Genomic DNA, 27,622 nt, shown 5'->3' on the forward strand with positions numbered 1-27,622 from the left:
GGATGAGAACAGAAAAGAAGGGCAAACCTCAAGGAAGGAGTATCGCCCAGGACTCTTCTGCCCCTGAGGTTACATGGCAAGTTGTTTGGAGGTCTGTGGAGTAACTCATACTTTCTGTACTCTTTAAGGGTGGGGTATGGGAGAAGAGTGTATAAGTAGTTCATGACGTTGGAAATTCTTATAGTTTGAGGTCATGAGATTTTTCCCAGGGTATTCTGAAGAGATAGTTTGGACCTTATCAAGGTCAATCACATGCCCACACCTCAACATTATATTCTGTTTTGATATTGGATTATAATAGTCTCTATTTAGTGGGCTCCATGATGCTAAACTCTGTCCAACAATTTGTTGTGACTGTTAACATTTGTCCCATTTCGTAGATGTTAAGGTCAAGTCGTTCCTAAATGCTAGGCAGCAAGCCTGAGTGTGCGTTCAGTCTATGCGTTGTTAAGTACACGTCCCGGGAAATGTTACATGTCTTGGAAAGAGCTTACCCTTAGGATTCACAAAGGCCCAAGTGCCGCCGCTCACCAGCTGCAATGTTGGATGTGTCCCTGCCCCACTCTGTGCTTCAGTTAGCTCATGTGTAGAAAGGCCACACTACCTACTTCACTGCAGTGTTACCAACGCTGCATAGGATAGTATACGTACCAAGCCTGGGACATGGGTCCTAGGCTATCAATCAAGGGTTCCTCTGATTATTACTGCATTCCCTTGCCCTGAAGATCAAAAAAAAGAGTCTGTGGGAACAGAAGCTGTTTTATAGTAAAGGAACCAAACTTTCATGATGTATAAAACATTTTCAAAGAAATAACTGGAGTAACTGACAAGTGTGTATAGGGTGTATGAACTGCCTCTCTTAGATACCGCACAAAGGATTTAAATGAGGTTAATTTCCAGACTTTAGTAGTGAAATGATGCATCAAGTTTATGCCTTTTGTTGTTATTGGTGTCCTTACCGCTGTAAGGGCCACGTAACTGGAGAATTTGAGGGTAGGCTTGAGAAGGGAGTAAATTTTCTCTAGGTGGGAAAGGTGAGAGCTAGCTAATTCTGTGCCCATTAACTTGAAGAACCAGTAAGAGCTGCTACCGAGGGCTGGGAAGGGCTGGGGGAGGGCTGGGGAGGGCTGGGGGAGGGGCTGTGCACAGTGACTAGAGAAATGGCTCTGAGCCCTGTGAAGGTGGGCAGCATATTCATTTTACTGAGGTGCCTTTAAGCAGTCACATGTTGAAACTCCAAAAAAAAAAAAAAAGCCTGCAAGAAGCTTTTTAAAAGCAGTGCTGTTTCCTCTCTCATGCTGTCTTTTTTTTTCTTTTTATGAAAATAAAAACAAAATAAGGCTGACCTTTGCCCACATCCCTTTGCTTTTTTGACAGGTTCTCAAAAACGATTTATAGTTTTAAAATGTAGAGTTTGTGGAAAAAATAGAAATTGTGCTTTTTCATGTTTATATAACCATACAGATTAGAGATTCTTAAAGCAGCATACCAAAGAATTTAGAAATACTTAAAGCAGCATACCAAAGAATTTAGAAATACAGTATCCCCAAACTGAAATGGAAAAGCTCAATGGTCTTGCGTGATCTTTGCTGTCAGATAGGTGCATTGGATACGCCTTATGGGAGGTGGTAGGCTGTTTGTTCATTTAAACGCTAGTTTTAAAATGGATTATCTTGAAACTTTTAGACAAATATCTGCATATAGAAAAAAAGCACTCTATACCTATGTGTATGCTCACACTCGAATACATGCAACCCGATCTTAAATCCCTATGGCCTTTCACGTTAAAATTTCTCAAGTGCTCTGTCCCCTCAAGATTCTCCTAGCCAGCGATCACAGAGGAGTACATATTATCGATACTGGCCCATGTTCAGATACTCGAAACTTTAGTTCAGAGGTTGCAAACTGGTAGTCCAAAGATGTATTTTGTTTAGACAAATGTGTCTAAACACAAGGATGTGTCTGGTTTGTTTTAGTACGTGTGCTGCCGAAGCGAGCACATGTGTTGGGTTTGTTTTAACAAACGTTGAACTTGTTCACCATCTTTAAAAATCCTGAAGTTTCACGCGAATCTGGATTTCTGGCTTCTTTTGAGAAATTAATGACTTGGCAAAGCCCACTTTCTGTCTTACATTTAGCTGAAACTGACTAGTGAGTGCTTTCCCTCCCCTAAGCCCCAGAGCTTTTCAGTTCACCAGAATCTCCACCATTTCCTGTTACTTCTCATCATCTAGGGAGAGTGTGAGTTGTCATTTTCTACCTCATTCAGGCTGTCTTTTGATTAAGCCCTGCCTACTTCACATGTTTACGTGGTCCCCCTAACACATGGTAGGCATTCATGTTTGTCACCTTTGCTGTAGGCTTCAGGTTTAGACTCTCGACCTTGAACCTGATCCTTATACCATCTTTGCTATGCTTCTCCAAATTCCTCCTGTTGCTACTTTTTCTGTCCATTAGGAGTTTCTCCAGAGGAAGGAAAGCTAAAATGAAAAAATTCATCTTCTTTTTATTTTTCAATCATAGCCTGTTTAAGAGTCTGGCTCTGCAGTCAGATGAATCTGGGTTCTTCATTCTGCCACTCCCAAGCTACAAGTTCTAGTGTATTGCTGCTGTAACAATTTAACTCCAAAGTAGCAACACAGATATATTCTGTTAACAGTTCTGGGATCAGAAGTCCAAAATGAGTCTCACTGGGCTAAAAGAAAGGTGTTATTAGCAGGGCAGTGTTCCTTCTGGAAGCTCTAGAGGAGAATCCATATTTTCTGGACTTTTCCACCTTCTAGAGGCTGAGCCTCTATTCCTTGGCTCATGATCCTCATCACTGACCGCTGCTTCTGGTGTCACATCTTCTCTGACTCTCCTGCCTCCCTCTTTGTTTAATAAGGATCCTTGTGATTACATTGTTCCCACCCCAATAATCCAGGATTATCTCCCCATCTCAAGATCCTTAATCATATTTACAACGTCCCTTTTGCCTTATAAAGTAACATATTTATAAGTTCCAGGGATTAAGATGTAGACATCTTTGGGGAATCATTATTCTGCCTACCACAGTCAGTTTCTCCAGTTGTGAAGTGAGTATTAAAATAGAACCTAATGTATGTAAAGTACTTAGCACAATGTCATAATAATGCTCATGATGATCATAATTCTTATAATAGCGCTTTCAATAAAAGGCAGTACTCGCACCCATGGCCACCTAGCCAGTCTCCTTTCCTCTACCATAAGGCCTTGAGAGGTCCTGAGTATATATGAATGTGTGTGTATGTGTCTGTATTTTATTTTATTTTTTTTTATTTTTATTTATTTTTTTTTTTTTAAAGATTTTATTTATTTATTTGAGACAGAGAGAATGAGAGACAGAGAGCATGAGAGGGAGGAGGGTCAGAGGGAGAAGCAGACTCCCTGCCGAGCAGGGAGCCCGATGCGGGACTCGATCCCGGGACTCCAGGATCATGACCTGAGCCGAAGGCAGTAGCTTAACCAACTGAGCCACCCAGGCGCCCTATGTGTCTGTATTTTAAAAATTCTGTATTTGGGACGCCTGGCTGGCTCAGTTGGGAGAGCATGTGACTCTTGATCTCAGGGTTGTGAGTTTGGGCCTCATGGTGGATGTAGAGATTACTTAAAAATAAAATCTTAAAGAAACAACTCTTTAAAAAAATATTTATTGGGGCGCCTGGGTGGCTCAGTTGTTAAGCGTCTGCCTTCAGCTCAGGTCATGATCCCAGGGTCCTGGGATTGAGCCCCGCATCGGGCTCCCTGCTCAGCAGGAAGCCTGCTTCTCCCTCTCCCTCTCCCCCTGCTTGTGTTCCCTCTCTCGCTGTGTCTCTCTCTGTCAAATAAATAAATAAATCTTTAAAATAAATATATTTATTTATTTGAGAGAGAGAGTGAGAGCACAAGCAGGGGGAGTGGCAGAGGGAGAAGCAGGCTCCCTCCTGAGCAAGGAGCCCGAGGCGGGGCTCGATCCCAGGACCCTGGGATCATGACCTGAGCCGAAGGCAGTTGCTTCACTGACTGAACCACCCAGGCGTCCCTTAAAAAAAAAAAAAAAAAAAACTTTAAAAAATTTTGTATTTGAGTCTAGTTGACACACAGTGTTACATTAATTTCGGGTGTACAGCATAGCGGTTGGACACTTCTTTGGGTTATGCTGTGCTCCCGATGAGTGTAGCTACCATCTGTCACTGTACAACGCTATACGATCTCATTTTCTATATTCCCTGTGCTACATATATATACATTTTTTTTGCTAAGGAAAGCTATGAAAAGTAGTCATTCATGTGAGGTTGGGGATTTGCTGTAACTGCACAATATGGCAAGCACCTATTTAGGTTTGGGATAAGTAAAGGGGACTGGGATTGAAAAATCCAGTATATCTGATTTGCACATGGGATTTGATGGGCGTGAGGGATAGAAACCATATACAGGGTCTGAACTTTGTGATTTCATTTTCTAAGAAAACATAACTGACCATTCAGATGGAATTGTTTGAGTGCTACCCAGCTGTTTGGTGGTTGTATAGCTATTGCCTACAAGGTATTTATTGCTCCAAATGGCTATTAAATTTGAGAGTAGCTATTAGTCTAACAGAGCACATGTGTTCTAGGAAGATCTGCATGGTAGCAAAATAAAGATTCTAAAATTATCATATAATGAAAAACATTGTAAATGTAATTATACAGGCAATAACTGAAGTTTTCATCCTTGAAAATACATTTTCTTTAAAAATGCTAATTTTTATGGGCTTTTTGTGACAAGCAAATCACTAAGCATTTTGAAGGAATTAAGGAGAATGTCTGATAAAATAATCAGGAAGTTTTAAGAATGATCTGATTAGAATGTAGAATTATCTTTAGAAGGATTTTTTTTTTTTACAGGTGTCAGTGTTTGGGATAAACCACTTTATCAAATATAGGCAGTAACTGATTTTTTTAGATTTTATTTATTTATTTCAGAGAGGGCACAGAGGAAGAGGGAGAGGGAGAAACAGATTCCCCACTGAGCATGGAGCCTGACGCAGGGCTTGATCCCAGGAGTCTGAGATCTTGACCTGAGCCGAAGGCAGATGCTTAACTGACTGAGCCACCCAGGCACCCTATAAGCAATAACTGATTTAATAAACAACTAACAGGGGTGCCGGACTGGCTCAGTCAGAAGAGCGTGTGACTCTTGATATCAGGGTCGTGAGTTTGAGCCCCATGTTGGGTGTAAGAGATCACTTAAAAGTAAGTAAAATAAAAATAAATAACTTTGAAAAATAAAATGGTTAAAATGTTAAAAAAAAATAGCTAACATAAAATCCCTGACTTATAAGCAGCTGAATACCCCCAAACCCTGTCTGTACTTGCTTTCCTATGGATTCTGTGGGCAGTGCTTCTGCTTTTCTCTCCTCTCAACTTTGTTCCTTCCTGTGTTGTCCTTGGACCTAGCTGCTGGGACAGCGTTGCTCTCCTAGGAATGGCAAGCTGGAGACCAGGGCCTTACCTAAGGGCAGAGAGTTGCCACATGGCCTTCTGTGTTTCTAATAGTATCCTCACCCTGCTTTTTTGCTCTGTACCCCCTGACAATTTGGGAGGTGGGTGAGTATTCCAGGCTTTAAGTTGGTCAGCCCTAGGGCCTTGCATCTAGAGATTTCCTATGTGATACCAGAGAATATGAATGTTAAGGAAAGTCAGAGAGAAAAAGATGATGAGATCAGGTCAACCTAGAGTCCATGAAAGAATAAAACAAATTTTGCTTGAAGTGTTGGCAAAGGTAGGGTGCTTTCAATTTCATTTAAGAGGGAAAAAAAAGTGAAAAGGCAAGCTGGGTCAAGACAGGTAAGTATCATAATGATTCTGGGAATCTACCTGTTTGAAGAAGAAGGAAAGGCTTCACTCCTAAAGTGAATGGGATAGAAGTAGAATCTATGCTCTCAATCTAAAAATAGGTCCAGAGTTCTTACAAGTCTGTCAGAGTCTCCCCATCAGCAAGCCTTTATCGATATCCCGCAAGTTTTCTACCTAAACCCACTTGCTTTTAGATCCAAGAATCCAAGGTAAAATTTAAAAATGCTCTTATTTTTTTAGGGTTTACAGATGCCTTTATATTCATTGTTTATTTTAAGCCCTACAATAACTATAGGAAGTATGTACCCTGTTTAGCATAAAATAAAATACACATTATGTACATAATATAGGGTAGGATATATATCCCGTTGGGGCTCTCTGTCTCTACTTCTGGTTCTCTTTCCATGTTAGCTGTGTTCTTTGAGATAAGCTTCCTCTTGCCGCAGGGCTTGTGGCCGCCAGCAGTTCTAGAACTGCGAGAGAGGGAACACAAGCAGGGGGAGAGGGAGAGGGAGAAGCAGGCTTCCTGCTGAGCACCCATGGCCACCTAGCCTGGCTGGCTCAGTTGGGAGAGCATGTGACTCTTGATCTCAGGGTTGTGAGTTTGGGCCTCATGGTGGATGTAGAGATTACTTAAAAATAAAATCTTAAAGAAACAACTCTTTAAAAAAATATTTATTGGGGCGCCTGGGTGGCTCAGTTGTTAAGCGTCTGCCTTCGGCTCAGGTCATGATCCCAGGGTCCTGGGACTTGGGTCCTCTTTACATCAGCTTTTCATCCCACTGCTAATCACGGTGAGGTGCGTTGGGAGGGCAAGGTCAGGTAGAAAGATGGCAGTTCTCATTTGGAACCCATATTAACACTAATAAGAGGCTATTTCAGTCCGTTTGGGCTGCAGTAACAGAATAGCATAGCCTGGCTTATAAACAACAGGTATTTATTTCTCACAGCTGTGGAGGCTGGAAGTCCAAGATCAGGGTGCTGGCAGATTCGGTGTCTGGTGAGAGCCTGCTTTCTGGTTCAGATACGGCTGTCTTTTCTCTGCGTCTTCACGTGGCAGAAGGGGTAAGGGGTCTCTCTGGGGTCTCTCTCTTTTTTTTTAAGATTTTATTTATTTATTTGACAGAGAGAGACCCAGCGAGAGAGGGAACACAAGCAGGGGGAGTAGGAGAGGGAGGAGCAGGCTTCCCGTGGAGCAGGGAGCCCAACACGGGGCTTGATCCCAGGACCCTGGGATCAACGACCTGAACCAAAGGCAGACGCTTAATGGCTGAGCCACCCAGGTGCCCTTGGGGTCTCTTTTATGACACTTACGCCCTTATGCTCGCTCCGCCCTCATGACCTAATCACCTCCCAAATGCCTCACCTCCTAACACCCTCACACTGAGGGCTAGGTTTCAACATGAATTTTGAGGGACATAACCATTTAGTATACAGCAGAGGGGAAAAGGTTTCTCATGAAGGGAGAGGGTAGCACACACATGGCCATCTGGGGGAGTAATGAGTTGTACCATTTGTGTCTATTTAGAATCACTGATTAATTTGATTTGATTTTAACCTCTTTCACCTATTTGTGAGTCTCACAGTCCTCTTGCCTGCTGTGGTTCTCATTGCCACTTAACTGTTGATGTTTTATTACCGTCTCAAATTGAATTTAAAGATTTTATGTTTTAAAGATTTTATTTATTTGAGAGAGAGAGAGAGAGAGAGAACACGAGTGGGGTGAGGGGCAGAGGGAGAAGCAAACTCCCTGCTGAGCAGGGAGCCTGATGCAGGGCTTGATCCTAGGACTTCAGGATCATGACCCAAGCCAAAGGCAGACACTTAAACAGCTGAGCCTCCCAAGGCGCCCCTAAAGATTTTTTAAGTAATCTCTACATCCAACGTGGGGCTTGAACTCACAGCCCTGAGATCAAGAGTCCCATGCTCCACCGACTGAGCCAGCCAGGCACCCTCAAATTGAATTTTTTTTAATTTTTAAAATTTTTAAAGAAGATTTTATCTATTTGAGAGAGAGAATGAGAGAGAGAGAGTGCACAAGCGGGAGGGGCAGAGGGAGGAGGGAGAATCCCAAGCAGACTCTGTGCACAGCCCAACACATGGCTTGACCCCAGGACCCTGAGATCATGACCTGAGCAGAAATCAAGAGTCAGATACTTATCTGATGGAGTCACCCAGCCCCCCTTTTTTTTTTTTTTAAAGATTTATTTATTTATTTTAGAGAGAGCAGGAGGAGGGGCAGAGGGAGAGGGAGAAGGAGAGAAGCAGACTCTGTGCTGAGTGCGGAGCCCGACACGGAGCGCAGTCCCAAGACCTGAGCTGAAATCAAGAGTCAGAGGCTTAACCGACTGAGCCACCCAGGCACCCCTCCCCAAATCCCCAGTTTTAAATGTATTTTACCCGAGAGTCTAGGTCTTATACCTGAGTGAAAGTTACTCTTTTTGTTATGAGATTTTATTTTTTAGAGCAGGTTTAGGGTCACAGCAAATCGAGCACAGAAAGTGCAGAGTTCCCATATAACCCTGTCTCCACCGTATCTTATTAATTTTTGTTTTATAGTTTTGTTCCATTATTAATATTGCAGCATGCCTGAAAGATGGTCTATTTTAAGCATTTTTGTCATGTTTGTCTTTGTTCTGCTTTAATACGCTGTCTGGGGGCTGATGACTTCCAGCTCAACATTCCCAGGCCAGACTTCTTTCCCTCTGGACTTGTCCACACGTCTGTCTGATGGACATCATCTGGATGTCCTGCTGACCCTTCCAGTCCCATGTGTCCAGGAATGGGGAATCAGTATCTTGTCCCCCTCCTTATAACCTGCTTCTCCTGGCGCGCCGGGCTGGCTCAGTTGGAAGAGCATGCGACTCTTGATCTCAAGGTCATGAGTTTGAGCCCCATGTTGGGTGCAGAGATTACTAAAAAAAAAAAAAAATTAATAAACTTAAAAAACCTGCTTCTCCTGCATTCCCCCATGTCAGCAAGGGTCATGCCATGCACCCCATTACTTGAGCGATTGGTTATTGACTGGCCCAGTCTCTCCTTTCTTATCAGACACATTCTGTCATCATATCTTGCAGATTGCACCTCCTAAACTCATCCACCCTGGTCTGGATTACTGGACCGGCCTCCTAGCTCATCTGGCTGTTTCCACTCTTGTCCAAATCCAGTCCTTTCCTAAAGCCAAAGTGATCCTTCTAAAATGCAGATCTGATTCTCTTGCTCTGCTGCCTAAAACCTCTTAGAGTTTCCCCTTTCCCCCAGGGAAAAATCCGAGGTCTTTCCTGATCTGGCTCCTGCCCATCTTTCTAATACCACCTCCCATTGCCACACTCCCCCGCATCATTTTCCTGTACCTTTCCTGACTGGGACCTCTTGAAGAGATGGGGCAGTGCACAGTGATTAAGAGCACAGACTCAGGTGCAGATTAAGACCTCACCAGCTGGGGCAAGTTATACTTAAAGTCTCTGAGCCTCACTTTCTTTATTTGTAAGACAGGATGGCCTAACTACTTCACAGGATTATTATGAAGAGGCTCTATGATAATGTTGGCAAAATACTTGACACAGTAAGCATTTGATATGTGGTGGTTTATTATTAATATTGGGCCACACTATTCTCTCTCTCACTAATTTTACCTAGTGCTTTCCTTGTCTTGTAGCAATTATGCCTTGACCACCTACTGCCTGTCAGTATTCTAGAAACTGGGGGAAACATTGGTGCTCCGGAATGAAATTCTGATCCAGTTAATTCCTTTTTATGCTTCAAAGAGACCATTTTGACCTTTCTAGGTCTAGGATGCTCTGTGCTACCACTTCCTGTTGCATATTATTCTATAATTCCTTTGTTTCACTTATCAACTTGGGTTATAGAGTTAACAGTTACTGGTGGACTACACTATTAGACTGTCATTTTCTTGCAAGCTGGGGAGGGACTACATCTTATTAATGTACTCAGACTACACTGAATGCTAACAGTGCGTGCACTTAACTACATGGAGCGGACACGTAGATGATACTCAGTGAATGTTGCTTGGATGAAAATAAAAATAGGATTCCACAGAACAGGTTTCTTCCATCGTTTAGTGCAGGTACACAATGTTGAAGCTCCCTTTGGCTTTTAGGGTTATCCCAGGAGCCTGCCTCCTAATTCTGTTTCCCAGGGAATAAATGCAGTTCAAGTGCAAATGACTAACTTTAAAATGAAGTTCAAGAGTAGAATTCTTTGTAACTTGGGATTTACTGTAGTGTGAGAAAATTCCATGCCGTGGACGTTGCGAGGGTCTGATCTGATGACCTTACACTAGTTTTATTTCTGTTTCCGTGTTTTTAGATTCTATCAATATCCATTTTTAAAGTTTTGTCCTTTTAGTGGCCTTTATTACTTTCAAAGTCATTTCCTTTAATTACATATTTTCTGCTACGTGCTCAGTTGAGTGCATGTTTTGACAATTTTTTCTTTCTTTCCTGTGTTTCTTCTTTCTGCAGGTTTCCTTTCCTGGGAACTTGCACTTGGTTTTGGTTCTGCGTCCTACCAGTTTTCTTCAACGAACTTTCACAGACATTGGATTTCGATTTAGCCAGGAAGACTTCATGCTCAAATTACCAGTAAGAGTATATTATTTAAATGTTTTCTTTCTTTAGTTCTCATGAAGACTTTGTACCATGCTGTTGATGTTTTACCTGTGCTCACAGAGCATTTAAAAGAAAAAGATAGAATTTGTCTTCCCAAACTATAAATTTGAAACGCCTAGAAGTCTTCTGCTTCTGTTGTTAAAATAAAGGAATAGTCTAATCAGTTTGTAACAAGCAATTCCTTTTGAAAAAGATCTATGTCACATACGTTACGTGTGTGTGTATATGCGTGCATGTGTGTATATAAAATCAGGACATTTTATTTTTAGAAAAAAAAATTGAGTGTGTGTTTTATGTATTTGACTCCCCTGAACTTACATCCTGAGCTAGTTCATAGTACTATGATCTTTTTTTTTAAAAGCTATTTTTATACGTTTTTAGGGTCAGGAATAGAGTCCTCATAAATTATGATACTTTTGCCAAGATTAGTCCCTCCTCATAAGTTCTAACTTAACCACATTAAAGCCCTTTTACTTTGGTGTAGGCGTAACATTCTTTCAGAAGGTGCAAAATTTTAGATCAAGGAGAATTAGGCATTTGGGTTTCTATGGAGGTTAATTTTGCTTTACAGAGAAATGTTTTGTAAATGAAAACTGTGATTACTTAAAGAAAGTAGTGCGTACGTCTGTGGATCAACTGTACAATGAAGGGCAGTTAACAGTGTCTTTCTTGCTTATTTATATAGGTGGTTATGCTGAGCTCAGTTAGTGATTTGCTGACATACATTGATGACAAGCAGTTAACCCCTGAGTTAGGCGGCACCTTGCAGTACTGCCACAGTGAATGGATCATCTTCAGAAATGTATGTTGCTTTTGCCCTTACTGTAGAGCCTATAGTTCATATTCACCTTTAAATCTAGTTCTAGAATTTTTTCCTCTTGGGGAAAAACAGATTTCTGGGGCTCCTATTTTTCAAAAACATACAATTCAACATCTTGATTTTCTTCCATAGGGAATAATCTAGAAATGATGAAGAGTCACTGAGGATGGCAATTGAAGGAAAGGCTTAGGGAATAAGGAGATGATGCTCTGCCCACCCCCTCCTGTGGCCATGTAGTAACCTGAAGAAACAAAGGGTTTGGGTTCAAATCGTAGCACTGCTGTTGTTAGCTATACAACCTGGCACAAGTTATAGAACCTCTCTGATTCTCAGTTTACCCAATTATAAAGTGGAAATAATAGTACTTTAGCTCAGAGGGATATTGGGAAGATCAAATGAGATAAGCCCTCAAAAATGCGAGTAATATTATTAATCTCATTATAGTGATGCTTTTGAGACAGATTTATAGCAGAGATTCCTTCTGTTCTAGAAATTTACAAATAGGCAAGGGCCCCATGCCTCAAGGTGTGAGTTTATAGTATAAGAATCTTTACTCCAAATCCCAGAGATTAGGGAACGCTTCTGAAGGAAATGATACCTAATTAAATCAGGATTCTTTTTTCCTCATCTTTATTTGTCATTCAGCAGTTCTGTTCACTCGTATGGAAGTGTATTGTCAAAGTTAGTGGTGTCTAGCCTTTAATTACCTATGAAACTGTAAATAAAAGAGCAGATAACCTTGAGCTGCATGGGAAACAGAGGGTTTATATGGTCTCTACATGTTGCCCTTTTTTTTCCTGAGTCACTAATTTTGGAAACAATCAACAACACAACCTTACTTGACATTTTAGGGCAACAGAGCTTTTGGGATCACAATTTCAAATCTTCTGCCTGAATGAATTGTTGTGACCAGTTTGTTACCCCATCACCTTTGTCCTTTGCTGTGTTTGGAATGTTAATGCTTGCTCATAAGTTATAATAAAGGAATGTCAAGTGGCTTTGATGTTCTCATCTCTTCAGAAGTAAAGTTAGTATAAAGCAATTTTACACTTGCAGAGTTTAATAGGATAGGCCTAAACAAAGGCTGAAAACAAATTTCTCAGTACATGGCATCTTTAAGAAATTGTTTTCAGGGCCGCCGGGCTGGCTCTGTTGGAGGGGCATGCAACTCTTGATCTCAGGGGTCATGAGTTTGAGCCCCATGTTGGGTGTAGAGATTACTAGAAAAAAGAAACTTGAAAAAAAAAAGAAATTGTTTTCAATGGTGTTCAAGAAATAAGTACAGATGTTTGGGTAAAAGACATTCACGAAGACTCTTAACCTCACATTAGTTTTGTAGAGGCTTAGATGCAAAATTAGAGTTGATTGCCAAGGGCAATGCCAACTTTCCTTAGCAGAGGAGAGGTCATAGTATATGTGTGTTGTCAGAGCTAAATAAAAGTAAACACAATTACTGATCCAGGTATTGATACACTGTCAGTTTCCATGGAATTAAAAGGATCACTGGCTCTTTGCAGGCTATAGAAAATTTTGCTCTCACAGTGAAAGAAATGGCTCAGGTGTTACAGTCCTTTGGAACCGAACTGGCTGAGACAGAACTACCAGATGATATTCCTTCAATAGAAGAAATTCTTGCAGTTCGTGCTGAAAGGTATCACATGTTAAAGGTATGTCTGATAGAGTTAACAAACAAAAGTTATCCATGGTCTTTCTTTTCCTAGAAAGGTGTTCAGTGCATGTCCTTTTCATGCTGATTGGTGGATAGGGAGACAACAGGGGAGAACGTCCTGGATGTGTTGAATGTAAGTGTCCCCTTTGCAAATGGTGCCTTCTCTTGAGAAGTTCTTTATTTGTTGATAGAATAGTTTTTAAGTGCCCCGGAAGTAGAAATCCATAGTGATCTTTGTTATTGTGTATTCTTTATCGTATCAAAAGGCCCTCTCATTTAGAAAGCTGGAGAATCAAAAGGCAGACAGGTGTTCTAGTTTAATATCCACCACAGGTGCAACGTGAAATGGAGAAGGAGAACTTGAGGAGGAGTCAGGGGGCCTGTGACCAAGGCAAACATTGCTACATGATTACAAGCTTTCTTTTCCATAGAGTACTAGTTTGTTTGTTTGTTTGTTTAAGCAGGCTCCACACCCAACGTGGGGCTTGAACTGATGACCTTGAGACCAAGAGTTGCATGCTTTGCCAACTGAGCCAGCCAGGTGCCCCCAGAGTACTAGTTTTTGATGTTTTGTACAATAGACCTTAGATGGCAAGTTGATTTTGCCCTCCTGCCCAGTTGTCTGGAGTGTTGGCTTGTGAAGGATTCTGAGTCACCATTCAGACAATCACCAAGTACTTTGAGATTCACCTTCCCCAGAAAGTTTAAGAATGATCTGAACAAAAAAAAAGATTGATCTAAAGAAGCACCTGTATAGTAATTCATGTCCTTCATAGGATAGTAGGCTTGCTGGGGGGCACTCACAGGTACAAGCTCTATGTAGAGGTGACATTTTTATTTTATTTTTTTATGTTTTTGAGGTGACATTTTTAAATTAAGAAGAGGAGAGAAACTGAAATTTTGAATCATAATCTAAAAGTAGAACTGTTCAAGGAAAGACAGCTCTGTCCCTCCTAAGCTGTGTGATTGGAGAATTTGCTTACCCTCTCTCTGAGTTGGAGTTACCTTACGTGCACAATGAGGTTGATGATGATGATGCGTGCATACCTTGTAGGTTCGCTGTGAGGATGAAATGGAGTATGTGATGTATGTACAACAGTGTTTGGCACATAGCTGGTACTTCATAAGTACTTGCTCTTCATGTCTGTGTTCTTATTCATATTGGTGGTGGTGTCCTGAAACTTGTTCCCAAATACATGTACACCCGAATTCTTTGCTTAACATTTCAGAGGACCCTTGGATCTCCTGAAGGAAGTCATAGATCACTCTTAGATGCCTGAAGAATCTACCCACCAAGGTTAAGACCTTCTGAATAGAAAGAAGCATATGCTTCATGACGAATTAATTAATCCAAACATGAAGTAACGTCATACGTATGGCAGGCACTAATTGGTAATGATTAAGGCTTAGTAGGAAAGGCATCAGACTCTATATGAATATGCATTAAATATTATTTTAGCTGTATGCTTTCTAGTGTGCTAGACTTCATTATGCTACTTCTGCTTTATTGGAGCATATTAAAAATATTAGTAGAATAGAATAAATGAGAACTTTCTACCAGTAAGAGGAGACTACAAATGGAGCACCAGGTACTTCTGCCCATAAAGATCTTATAAAAATACTGATTGCAACATCCATCTCAGCAGGCGGAGACTTCTTGGAGATCCTCATGGGTTTTAGATTCTGTGGTACTGACATACTCTGTAAAGGCCATTCTAGAACGGCTTTTTCTCTTCTGCGTGCTGTAGGTGTATGCTTCCTTCTCTTTAGGTCATTCAGATTAGGGGACTAGCGGGCTAATTCGTCCCATCGCGCTTTTTTACAGAATGATATTACAGCAGTAACCAAAGAGGGAAAAATCCTCCTCACAAGTCTGGAAGTGCCTGGCATTGAAGACGCTGTCGGTTCAAGGCTTGAACACCGTCACCACGTAAACGGTGACTGGCAGACTGTTAACAAGTGAGTACTCTCCTTTTGGTTTGGAGTTACTTATTTTATACTTTTGAAAGGGAATTATACATTTGCTGCCATCTTTTAAGTGGGAAAATATTCCTGGACCTCTGGGAATCTGAGAACACCTTCCCTGGAAGAGAGTAGTTTGCTTGTAAAAGAGGTTCCGTGGACATCAATGGTCTCTTCATGGACCACGTGTCACGGTGTCTGACATTGCCTGTAATTCTTAATGTCCAGACCAAGTTTGTGTACATACCTACAAGACAAATCGTTGTTGTGAAGGAATTCTAATGACTTTTCTTTGTTAAGATTGCTGACTCAAGTACATGATATGGAGATAGCTTTTGATGGATTTTGGGAAAAACACCAATTAAAAATGGAGCAGTATCTGCAACTGTGGAAGTTCGAGCAGGATTTTCAAGAGGTCAGTTAACATTTTTTTTTCATTATGCCAGAGGTTCTTACTCCTTGATCATCAGAAATATAGTCTCACAAGATGCCCATTTATACCCAGAGAGAGATGGAAAGGGGGCAAATGTGAGTGAACCCTGCCCAGATGTCTTTCTTTAAAAAAAAAAAAAAAGTTATTTAAGTTCTAGTTAGTTAACATATAGTGTATTATTAGTTTCAGGGTAGAATTTAGTGATTCATCAGTTGCATATAACACCCAGTGCTCACTCCATCACGTGCCCTCCTTAATGCCCATCACCCAGTTACCCCATCCCCCCACCCGCCTCCCCAGGTTGTCTTTCTTGCTTATTTCCTATAAGAAAGCATTTAAGTGCTAACATATAAGACAGGACTAAGTTGCCGTTCACCCTGATGTTTATTATTGTAATTTATTTTACATATAAAATGTTTTCAGCCTGAAATTTCCTTTCAGCTTTCCAAGGAAATAATACCCACTTCCTTCCTGATTTTTTTTTTTTAATACCATATACCTATACTGACTATATTTAATACGACGTAACAAAAACATTTTTTTTTTGGATCCAGTAATTTATTTCTATGAAAAGCCTGATGTATGAAGCGGCATCGTGTCTAATTATACATTATTTTAAAGGTTACAAAAAAGTACCTTCTAGTTGGATGCTTCTGGAAAATACATCACACATGGTCAGGCTCCTCACAGTCTCTATCATAGTACTTTACCAGGAGGTCCAAGGAAAACTCACTGCTTTTCTCTCTCACATGTGGCCAGCCTGTTTTCCACCCATGACTTTCTCACATGCTTGGTATTTCATTTGTTCTGGACACGGGGCTCAGGTCCTGCCAGCCCTTTGCCTTCTGTGATGCCGGCAGATTTGGGAATGCGGTGCTCTCTGTGAAACCTTCCTTAAGGAAAGAGTAGGCCAAGTTGCTCTCGGACCTTCCAGATATTTGTGTCTTTCCCTCCTCCCCAACCGAATACATGCAAAAGTCACGCTCTTCCCAAACACACCCATTGGGCCTCTACTTATATGTTAATTTGTACCCAGACAAAATTCTTGTCCTGTAGCTATTTTGTTTCTTCAAATCATTGTTGCCTCTAATCAGTGTTGTTGTCGTTGACCTTGGATTGGAATTTCACTGATGTGATCTGTGTCTCATGGTCACCTGCAAATAGGTTCTATATATATGTAGGAACTTAACTTTAAAAAAATCTTATTTGTAAATTCCAGCCATACAGAAAAGTTTGAATATTCTCAAACTTGAAATATTTCTGAATATACAGGATAGGAATATCCTCTTGCATAACCACAGTACAGTTAGCAAATTTAGTACAGTTAACAATGATGCAGCACTTTCTATGACCTACCGTTGGTATTCCAGTTTTATCAATTGATTCAATAATGTCATTTCTATCATTTCTTCCCCTGCCAGTACAGGATTCAGCCTTAGAGGGTTGGGTATTGCATAAGTTGTCATGTCTAGTCACTTTTAGTCTAGAAGATTTCCATAGCTTTTCTTTGTCTTTTATGACGCTGCCATTTTTGAAGAATCCAGTTCTTTTTTCACATAAGATGTTCTTCATTTTCCATTTGTCTGACATTTTCTCACGATTAGATTAATCTTTGTGTACCCAGCAAGCATACTATATAAGTGATGTGTTCTTCTGAGGGTATCGCATCTGGTGGTAAGTGAGGTCCACCTGCCCCTCATTGTTGATGTGCACTCTGATTACCCAGTTCTCCACTGTATTATTACTTTCCTCCCACTTGTAACTAGTAGGAAATGGGTGGGGAGAAAATTTAAGGTCATGCAAACATCTTGCTGCTTATCAAAATTTCTTCATAGGTTTAGCATCAATTAGTGATTCTTGCTTCAACCAGTCTTTACTATGATGCTTGCTTCAACCAGTCTTTACTTTCCAACTCCATTGTTCCCTCCATATTTCCCAGTTCCCATAGGCGTGCTGCTGGGCGCAAGAGTCTTCCCTTCTCCCCGATTCTTTATTTATCTGATTTTGGGGTTCATTAATTCCTAGTTATGTAATGGTTTATAATTCTTTGGTGTTTCAGACTGACTACTGTGTCCTTGTGACATGTCCAGACTTTTTTTGTTGTTATCACTTCTTTACTTTCTGGCATAAAGAGATATCCCAAGCTCATCTTGTACCTACTCTGCCTTAGCCCGGGAACCAGCCATTTGCCTGAGGAGCCCTGGTTTCTTTTTCTGGGTTCCAGGTATGCTCATTACTACTAGAGGGTCTTTGTTCCGAGGACCACTGACCACAGAGCCTGGGAATATAATATGCAAGTGTATACTCATGCATATGCTTCTGTACATGTCCGCATATACCTGCCAGTCTATGTACATAGTGATATATATCATAAGCACACACTGAGATCTAGGAGGTTAGATTTTAATAGAGTATATCAATTTCTAGGAATAAAATAACAAAGTATTCTCCACATGTGCCATTTTTCCATGTTGCATTTTTTTTAATAGCATTTCCTATAGCATTTCCTATCAAACTGGATTAAGGGAAAATGCCTAATACCTTGTATGCTTTTAAGACTTGTTTTTTTTTTTCCTGTTTATAGCTTGTGAGTGAAGTCGAACTTATGTTAAACCAACAAGCAGAGTTGGCAGACGTAACAGGGAACATAGGTCAAGTAAAACAAAAAATAAAAAAGTTGGAAAACTTAGATGAAAATTCTCAGGTAAGATTACATCTCAGATGTTCACTATTCTAATAGTTACATTTTGATAGTTTTCAGTAGTATCAACCCTTATGGGCCACCTTTCATAGCAACAGTCTGTATAATTGGTTTAATAATACTGGTCTGTATTCTTTTCTGATCAATGTGAGCCAGACAAGTCATGTAGTTGTAATAGGTGGCTTCTGAGATGATGATGTGAATGGTTTCAGGCCCACCATTAGGAACAAAGGTGTAAATCATTTTGAAGAAGCTAGAAACTGTCTTATCAAGAATGCTATTTGAGGGGGGCACCTGGGTGGCTCAGTCAGTGAAGCATCTGCCTTCGGCTCAGGTCAGGATCTCATGGTCCCGGGATCGAGCCCCATGTCGGGCTCCCTGCTCACTGGGGAGTCTGCTTCTCCCTCTCTCTCTCTCCCCCTACCCCTGCTCGTGCTCTCTCTCTCTCAAGTAAATAATAAAATCTTAAAATAAAGAATGCTATTTGGTACTTGGAAATGATGGAAATATACAAGAGCTTAATTCCTTAAATATCCATCATGTGGATGTGCAGTTGAAGCAAACATAGATTCAGACAGATAAATCTGCTTAGTCTTACTAGCTGTGTGACCTTGGGTAAATTAAATTTTCTAAGCCTTAATGTCTTCATCTATAAATTGGGGATAAAGTGACTTACTTTGCAGAATGATTATGAGGATTCTTTTAGATGTTGTAGACAAAACACTTAGCACAGTACCTGGGATAGGTGATTAGATAATAAGTGATCAAAAGAGCCAACAATTATCATTTTGCTGGTCTTAAAGGCTTGGACTCATAGTTTTAATAGTTAACAAACTAGCTTTGCTCTTTTGTCTTATATGTGAGAGCAAGGCCATTGTTTTTTAAGGTGCATTCCCAGCAAACAAATAGATTCATGGGTATACCGTAAGCATCTAAAAGTGAAATTTGAGAGGCCACAGTTGTGGTGACCAGTTCTAGAATTATGCTTGTAGGTTGTTGTGACTGTGGGGCAGTTTATAAATCTCTGTGGCATACTAGAAAGAGAAGGCAAATTGGCTTGGAAATGAGGGGACTTTGAGGTTATTTGTTTGTTTTTAATTTTTTTTAGTTTTAATTGTGGTAAAAAAAACCCCACATAACATGAAATTTACTATCATAACCATTTTTTTCATTATTTTTTTGAGAGAGAAAAAGTGGGAGGGAGAGAGAGTGAGCATGAACTGGGGGAGGAGGGGCAGAGGGAAAGAGAGAGGGAATCTCAAGCAGGTTCCACGCTCAGCACAGAGCCTGATGCGGGCCTTGATCTCAGGACCCTGAGACTATGACCTGAGCCAAAATCAAGAGTCGGGTGCTTCACCAACTGAGCCACCCAGGTGCCCCCCCTCTTAACCATTTTTAAGTATACAGTTCAGTAGTGTTAACTATAGTCACATTGTTGTGCAACAGATTGCCACAACGAAATTTTTCATTTTGCAAATCTGAAACTGTACCCATTTAAAAAAAGAAGAAAAAACTCCCTGTTTTAACCCTGGGTTTCCCGCCAGCTAGGTAGGCTAGTCACTTTATCATTATGGGTTTCAGTTTTTCTTATTTTACCTTGACAGATACTCCTGACCACCTTCTTATTTCAGTCACTCTGTCGGGAGCAAGTGGGGGACCAGGGTGGGAGGGGGGATGCCAGTAGTTGATAGAGTGGGGGCAAGGCCACTAAGATCCCCTTTGACTTGGAGACCCGGTGGTGTTCACTTCAGGTATGTAAAGTAGTCAGGTAGATGATGACTAATGAGATTTCCAAGGCTGAGATGGTATGAAATCCGTTAGCTTTCCTTTGGCCCCCGTGTACCTCATTGGATAGATGCAGTTCTGTTCTAAATCTGTACATACCAGGAGAAGCAAACCTCATCCACACTCTGAGCGGGCTCGTTAATTTTCTGTTTCTGGTGCCAGAAATACGTGTGTTTCTGATGGCGTCACTGCAGTAACTAATGACTGTGACTGGAAGCTTTCTTAGAGCCCGCAGAAGTATGACATCAAATCGTATTTTTGGCACTCCCTGTGCCTTGCTAAACCAATTTGCTTCACAATTACTTTCTTGTTTCTTCTCTATTTGAACAGATATCATACAGTTCTTGTCTTACTTCTTTCTTAAAATTAGGATCTGTTAGCAAAGGCCCGGTTTGTGATATTACACGGACACAGACTTGCTGCAAATCACCATTATGCCCTTGATTTGATCTGCCAGAGGTGCAATGAACTACGTTACCTTTCTGATATTTTGGTTAATGAGATCAAAGCCAAAAGGATACAGCTCAGCAGGATCTTCAAAATGCACAAACTCCTACAGCAGGTAGTGTCTGAGCAAGAAGATCATTTTTTTTTTCTTAGAGGTTACAGGGTAAAGGTCTGTCTGGGAGAGCTTTGGAATTACATTTGTAAGACGTTGAAGGATTGGCTCTGATGACATTCATTTAATCCACGTACCTTTGCAGTACTCGTGGCAAGTCAAGTATTGTAAGAATTTTGGCTTCTGGTTGGGATGGCTTCCTTTCGGTTTCGGGTACGTCTCTGAATCCTCTCCTCTGGTGATAGTTTGCAGGCAGCACACTTTTCAAAGCCCTAGAGGCATTTTGCTAAAGCCAGAAACTCCTCCCATGCTTCATAGTTACCGCAATAAGAAATTCAACAGTGACGGGAAGATAGTGCTCCGTGGCTTGGCGGTCTGACCCCTTTCAGAATTAGGCAGTGAAGAGAAGAGCTGGCCTCGGAAGTGGAATGTAAAATGAGGATACCATTTACAGACGTCCTATCTGAACATGAACATTTTAATCTGTACATCTCCTTCTTTGGCAGGGAAACTTTTATCCTTGTCCTTGACAGTCACTACACATTTATATTACACTTTATGTTTTGCGAGGCATTTCATATTTCACTTATTGATTTGGGGAAAAAATAGCATGCAGCTGAAGTGTTAGTGTTGAGAGAATGGTCAGACTCTTCACTGCAGAATGAATTCCTTGTTATGAAACAAGTACAGTGCTTCCCAGCCTTGGCTGTGCTTCAGAAATACCTGTGAAGCTCTGCAGAAATCGAAATGCCTGGCTTAGGGCCCAGAGCTACTGAATCGGAATTTCTGGGGGCAGAACCCAGATATCTTTATTTTTAACAGCTCTGAAAACAACTCTGATTCACAGAAGCCAGGGCTGGTAAACACTCCTAAACGACAAATATATTTCTATTTATTCATTCATGGGTTTTGTGTGTGTGTGTGTGTGTGTGTGTCTGTGTGATTTGCTCATCAGGCTCGTCAGTGCTGTGATGAAGGAGAATGCCTTCTAGCTAATCAGGAAATAGATAAGTTTCAGTCTAAAGAAGATGCTCAGAAAGCCCTCCGAGACATTGAAAACTTTCTTGAGATGGCTTTGCCCTTTATAAATTATGATCCTGATACCCTACAGTATGAATTTGATGTAATTTTATCTCCTGAACTCAAGGTAAGAGGTGTTTTTTTTTTTTTTCAAGTGAACAAATGTTTTTAAAACTGTAATTCCAGTAGTGTTGGCAAGAGTTTTACTACTTCACAGCTGACTTGATGTCAAATTGCAGTTACATGCTTCTCTTAAGGATGAGGCATGATATTAGTACCTCTGGTAAGCCTCAGAGAATACAAAGGCTTGAAGCGTCATGCTGGCTCAGTTGGTAGAGCATGTGACTCCTGATCTCGGGGTCCCCAGTCTGAGCCCCACGTTGGGTGTAGAGATTACTTAAAAATAAATAGACTTTTTAAAAAAAGCATCCCAATGCTTTATGCTTGCTATATAATGAAGAATAAATCCTCTTTGAGCTGTGATGCCATTATTTTTCAACTCTTTTCACGTACTAGGAGTTCTTACATATACATCGTTCTGTGCATCCTTAGAGAAGGGGCTAAAGCTATCTTAGGACAATACTGGGCCCTTGTCAAGAGCATTCTACTCCAAATGTCTTGTCTTTCTGCTGAAGTTACTACCAACAGATGCTGTGTGGACACACATCTGGCTTTCCTACTGAGTTTGAGATTGAAGGGATAAAGAAATGATCTGGGGCTTCTTGGGGGCAGGGTGCAAGCAGACGTTGGTATTAACAAGGTAGAGACCTACGGGTTACTGCAGTACCACCCTGTTGGAGATGTCATGAAGCACTCTCACTACGTTGTAGTTAAGAGATTTTGTGATGCTATTTGTTGCCAAAATGTGTAGTTGACTCTTAAGTTTGGAAGAGGATCTAAAACCATGCTTAGCTGCAGATCTTAGGGGACACCCCAGAAAATCAGAAACGTGGCCACAACAACCAAGTGATTTCTCTGGAAGCAACCAAGCGAATCTCTAACTGCCTCAAATCATCTAGGAGGGTCTAGGAGGAGCTTTTTACACCACACAGAGAACTGTAGAACGTCCTGCAGGCTAACACATCACACACTGCTCTGACAGTGCTTAACTGGTGGCTTTCTTGTGCTAAACGTGCCTCCTTTTCCAGCCCTTACTCCTTCCAGCCATGATGGATAACGCACTTTAGACAGTGACCTATTTCATGACTGCTTGATCAATTTCTTTGAGTTGTTTTGGTTGAGATCCTCTGGTTTTATGACCATGTGAAGGTAGTGCATCCATCTGTTTTCTGTTGCTTTCCTAATTTTTTCTAGTTCTATTTTAAACTCTAAATTAATTTTTTGACCGTCTGGGTCTGAGAGATGTCATAAGATTTGTAATGACCTCAATTCAGAAAGTATTTCACAGAAGTCTCGTGCAACCTGCAGGTTCAAATGCAGACTGTACAACTGAAGCTTGAACACATCCGAAGTGTGTTTGAGAACCAACAAGCCGGTTTCAAGAACCTGACGGACAGGCATGTGAAGCCAGTCCAGTTTGTGGTACCTACTTCTGACAATTTGATGAGATCTAGAGCATCATTGTTTTCACCTAAACATGGTAAAGTATCTTACGTTCACTCTTCTTTTCCTGCTGTTGTCTGTTACTCTTGATGTAAATACTGAACGCATTCTTCAGTCCTGATAAATTGAAATTTTATTTAAGCATCTTTGGTCACGTTTACACTCTGTTGCACAAGGCAGGAGTCATGGTCAAGATTATTGTATGACAGTAAAACATAGTAACGTAGTGTAGTACAGAATGAGGACAGTCTGGACTGAATGGCCCAACTTTGCAACGAGCGTGAACATTTTACAGGCATCAAGCCCACCCCTTTCTTCTGCAGGTGGAGGAAAGCATATGAATCTGGTACACACGGGTATGCGTGTGCATACGCACACATATTTACTACTTACGTGGATAGATTATTACTTGGTTCTTATTAGCTTCTAGTAAGTGAATGGCTTAGGTAATAGAATGGATTGCCTTTTCTAAGTAAGTGCAGGTAAACAGAGTAATTTTGCTAGTAATTAACAGTTAGAGTCCATTTTCTGGTTTTAATCTTTGTAGACTAGTTTTAACCATGTGATATCCATTTCCTTTCTACATTCTGTAGGATAAAATAGCTATCCTGACTGTGGTGGTGAACTAATCTGGAAGTAAGATGATTCTGTTGCCCAAAGTTTCCCTTGAGCTGCCTCTGGGGCCAGGGCCTCTTAGGGGAGAGTAATTTGACCTTTGGGGCCCTAAGTTAGTTGAACGGGTGAACATGGAACTAAATTTTGTCTGTCTGATCTGAAGGATCAGAGACCTCATTAATATATGGGAAGTGCTTTGAAATTCGGAGAAAGCTTGAATCAAGCATAAGGAGCATAAAAACCTCGGTCAGGTCCCCACATGGATCATATGAAAATGAGGTGACGAAAGCATGTCACTCAGCTAGGACGCTAGAAGTTATGTAGTTAATAGTTATTAAATATAAAAATATACTCACAAATGAAACTATGAACAGTGCCGTAAGTGAAGAATATTGACTAAGAAGATACAGGGCAAAAGAATAAAACAACCCAAAAAACCAATAAAGGGCTACAGAGCCACAGCTATGGGAATAAAAATAGGATAGGTTTATATTCCTTAGCAGAGGACAGGGCACAGTTAGATGTCTGGCTCTGTTTATCGGCTGTGTGACCTGGGGCAGTTCACTTAACCTCTTTTAGCCTAGTTTCCTTGTTTGTAAAATAGGACCAATAATGCCTAGTGACTTGAAAGGGTTGCTGTGAAGACAAAGAGGAAAAAACCTTACCGTATTCTTATTTAATGGCATTACACTTTTTTTCTGCAGTGGGAGTTGGATACTCTTTCTTTCAAGCATGTAAACTTTTTTCCCAAGGTACCCATCTTTATTACTTTTCTTCGGTACATTTTCTGAGTTTGTGTCCATGTGAAAAACCAGTTTGACATCTAAAACCAGCAGCAATTCATTCTTGAATTTTGCCCACAATTAACTTTCTCCCTGTTTTTTGTAATAATCATCCGTATTCTCCCAGCATTAAACTTACCTTGGAAAATGACTATCTGAAAAGTAGCTTATGCTTCTAAACTCTAATCTCATCAAATGACCACCCATAAAAAGAAACCAAGGAAAACAATTGGCTATGTTAAAATAAATCAAGCTTTCTTTCATTTTAGAGACTCTTGTGTCTACCACAGTACAACCATTTGTTGGGAGCAGCTTGAATTTTCTTCAGTTTAAGACTGTCTAATGTATTTATGTGGAAGAAGACAGCTGACTGAATAGATGATATGGATGGATAAATGATTTCACCCATTATTTATCGTGGTTTCTAAAGTAAACCAAAACATCATTTATGCTACATTGTTTCTTTTTACCTCATTGCTCTGTGAGTAATGGGGATTATAACAATCAGGTCTAAATAATTCTTCAAGACTTAATTGCTAAGCCAAATATATAAGATTTGGTCAAATCAGATTGTGTTAATCTTTCATGCAGTAAGTCAAACTGGTTTTGTTTGTTTGTTTTTGTTTGTTTATTTTTATTAATTTGCATCAAACAGAATCCTATATCTAGCACAGTGCCTGGCAACTAGCAGGACGCAATAAATATTTGTTGAATTAATTTTTTTAAAGATTTTATTTATTTGAGAGGGAGAGAGTGGGAGAGAGTGCAAGCGGGGGGAGGGGCAAAGGGGGAGAATCTCAAGCCGACTCCACGCTGAGCACAGAGCCCCATGCGGGGCTCGATCTCACGATCCTGAGATCACGACCTGAACCAAAATCAAGAGTCAGTCGCTTAACCCCTGAATTAATACTTAATACAGAGGGAAGTTAGCAAAGAACATTGTGAGGGGTAAAATGTGGTTTGAGCTCCTAAATCTGTAGCTCTAGTCTGCATCTTTCTCGTAAGCTTCAGAGCTCCATTTACAATTTGCCTCCTTGAATTTCCTATAGGCAACTCAGACTCCACATAGCCCAGCCTGATAGCCTCTCCTGCAAATCGTCCCCTCTTCCTCTGTTCCTCATCTCAGTGAATAGTATTCTGATTCCCCCCCGGTCGTCCCAGTCTGGGGGCCTTGGCTTCCCCTTTGCACTCATGCCCCACCTTTAACCAGTCACAAAATCTGCTTCTTTCCATCCCCACTGCTGTTGCTCACTGCCAAGTCCTTAATCCAAGCTCATGTCATCTGTTGCCTTGACAACCGCAGCGGTCTCCCTGTCTCCCCACTTTCCCTTTCACATGCCTCTACTCGCCTTGCCCATCAGACTTTACTGTTCTCTCTCTGGGACACTATTTCCTTCCCTCTCCCTTTCCCCTTTGCTGGCTTCTTTTCCTCTAGCAGATTTCCTGTCCCTAGTCCTCTTCCTTCACGGAAGCTTTTCTTTCCTGCCTCTCCTCCTTGGCGCCCAGTTTGGTTGAGCGACCGTGCTGTGAGGTAACAAGTCCAGCCATGTGTCTTCACCGCTTTCGTGTAGTTGCCTGCTTTCCATCTCTCTTGTTAGACTGGAAACTCTATGAGGACAGGGCCTGTGTGCAGTTCATGTTTGTATCCCCAGCACCATTATTCATGTATCTATTTATGTTGTTGAAAGAATGAATTTCTCTACCTTACCAAAATGAGTAAATACCATTAATTAATTCAAAAAAGCTGCATTCCTCATGAGTTGTGTATATATTCCTTTTTTTATCTTTTAATGTAGTTGCAAAGAATTAACTAGTAAAGCTAATTAGTAAGGCTCCCTCAGTTACCTTTATAAATAAGTTTGGATCTCTGTGTATCAGGTGTCTTTAAAGTGGTGAACATCAGTGTTCATTGAGAAATTGATTTTATGTGGTAAGTTGCCACTAAGTCTAACTTACATATTTATATATACTATGCTATAAACATAAAGCTTGTATATAAAATATATATATTTTTAACTTTTTTTTGAGTATAGTTGACACACAATGTTACTTTAGTTTCAGGTATATGACATAGTGATTCAGCATCTCCATATGTTATGCTATGTTCTATACATAAAAATATATATATATATATATATATATATATATATGTATTTTAAGTAGGCCCACCCCAAACGTGGGGCTTGAACTCATGACCCTGAGATCAAGAGTTGCATGTGCTCCTGACTAAGCCAGCCAGGCACCCCTATAAAATACATTTTTATTTTTACTTTTTTTTTAGAAAGTTTATTTATGTAAAGTAATCTCTACATCCAATGTGGGGCTCGAACTCATGACCTCGAGATCAAGAGTCGCACACTCTTCTGAAGAGCCAGCCAGGGGCCCCTAAAATGTATTTTTAAATAATGAAAGTGAAGTATAAAATTTAGAGAACCTAACAGCGTAGCCTTTCCCGGAGTGTGCCTTGCAGTGGTTCCTGCCAAGGAAGAAAGGGCAAAAAGTATATTTCTTCCAGAGAGAGAAGAGACCCCTGCAGCCTGTGTGGGTGGCAGCCTTTTTTAGCAGCACTGAAGATAAGGAACTCAAATGACCTGGTCTTGCACTGGACCATGCCCTGGGGTTTGTAGGAACATTTGGACTCCTTGCTTAATAATATAGGGGCTCACCCACTGTAAATAGAACAGAAAGACAAAACAAAGAAAAGGAGGGGTGCCTGGCTGGCTCAGCCGGAAGAACATGCAACTCTTGATCTTGGGTCGTAAGTTTGAGCCCCCCATTGGGTGTAGAGATTACTAAAAACAAATAAATAAACTTTAAAAAAAATACAGATAACTTCACTTTCAACATGTTAAAAAAAAAAAGGAGAGATGAAACAGGAAGAACAGAAAGATTAAAGCTTAGAATTTTGATGAAGTTGTTTTTTAGCATTTTAATATGCTTCAGAGTTTCATGTAGTTGTGAGAAGCACGTATTCTGAAAGTAGACTATGCAGATTTGAACACTACCTCTGCTTCTTGGACAAGACACTAACCTTACTTACTTATCTATGAAATGGGGATAGAAATAGTACTATCTGTTAGAGTTGATTTGAGGATTAAAAACCAAAATGGGTGTGTAGGGCTTAGAACTGCCTGGCATGTAGTCATTAGTTAAATACAGATGTTTTTCCAAACTCTTTTGGATACAGTTAGTTAGTGAGCTACAATCTGATTAAATGCTTATGTGTCAAAATGAACACAAAATCTGCA

At 40.6% G+C, this 27,622-nt stretch overlaps 1 protein-coding gene across 1 annotated transcript in view; it reads left to right on the plus strand.

Annotated features, from left to right (window-relative positions):
• Window positions 1–27,622, plus strand: part of MCF2 (MCF.2 cell line derived transforming sequence) — a 66,205-nt gene that overhangs the window by 12,854 nt on the left and 25,729 nt on the right. The window contains exons 4-13 of the mRNA XM_021684959.1: window positions 10,319–10,438; window positions 11,151–11,267; window positions 12,803–12,952; window positions 14,780–14,913; window positions 15,217–15,331; window positions 17,934–18,053; window positions 20,206–20,397; window positions 21,350–21,541; window positions 22,843–23,014; window positions 24,297–24,344. Of these exons, the coding sequence (XP_021540634.1) occupies window positions 10,319–10,438; window positions 11,151–11,267; window positions 12,803–12,952; window positions 14,780–14,913; window positions 15,217–15,331; window positions 17,934–18,053; window positions 20,206–20,397; window positions 21,350–21,541; window positions 22,843–23,014; window positions 24,297–24,344 (1,360 nt within the window). The remainder of the gene's footprint in view (window positions 1–10,318; window positions 10,439–11,150; window positions 11,268–12,802; window positions 12,953–14,779; window positions 14,914–15,216; window positions 15,332–17,933; window positions 18,054–20,205; window positions 20,398–21,349; window positions 21,542–22,842; window positions 23,015–24,296; window positions 24,345–27,622) is intronic.

This window comes from Neomonachus schauinslandi, chromosome X, assembly GCF_002201575.2.
Source record: "Neomonachus schauinslandi chromosome X, ASM220157v2, whole genome shotgun sequence".
Lineage (NCBI taxonomy): Eukaryota > Metazoa > Chordata > Mammalia > Carnivora > Phocidae > Neomonachus > Neomonachus schauinslandi.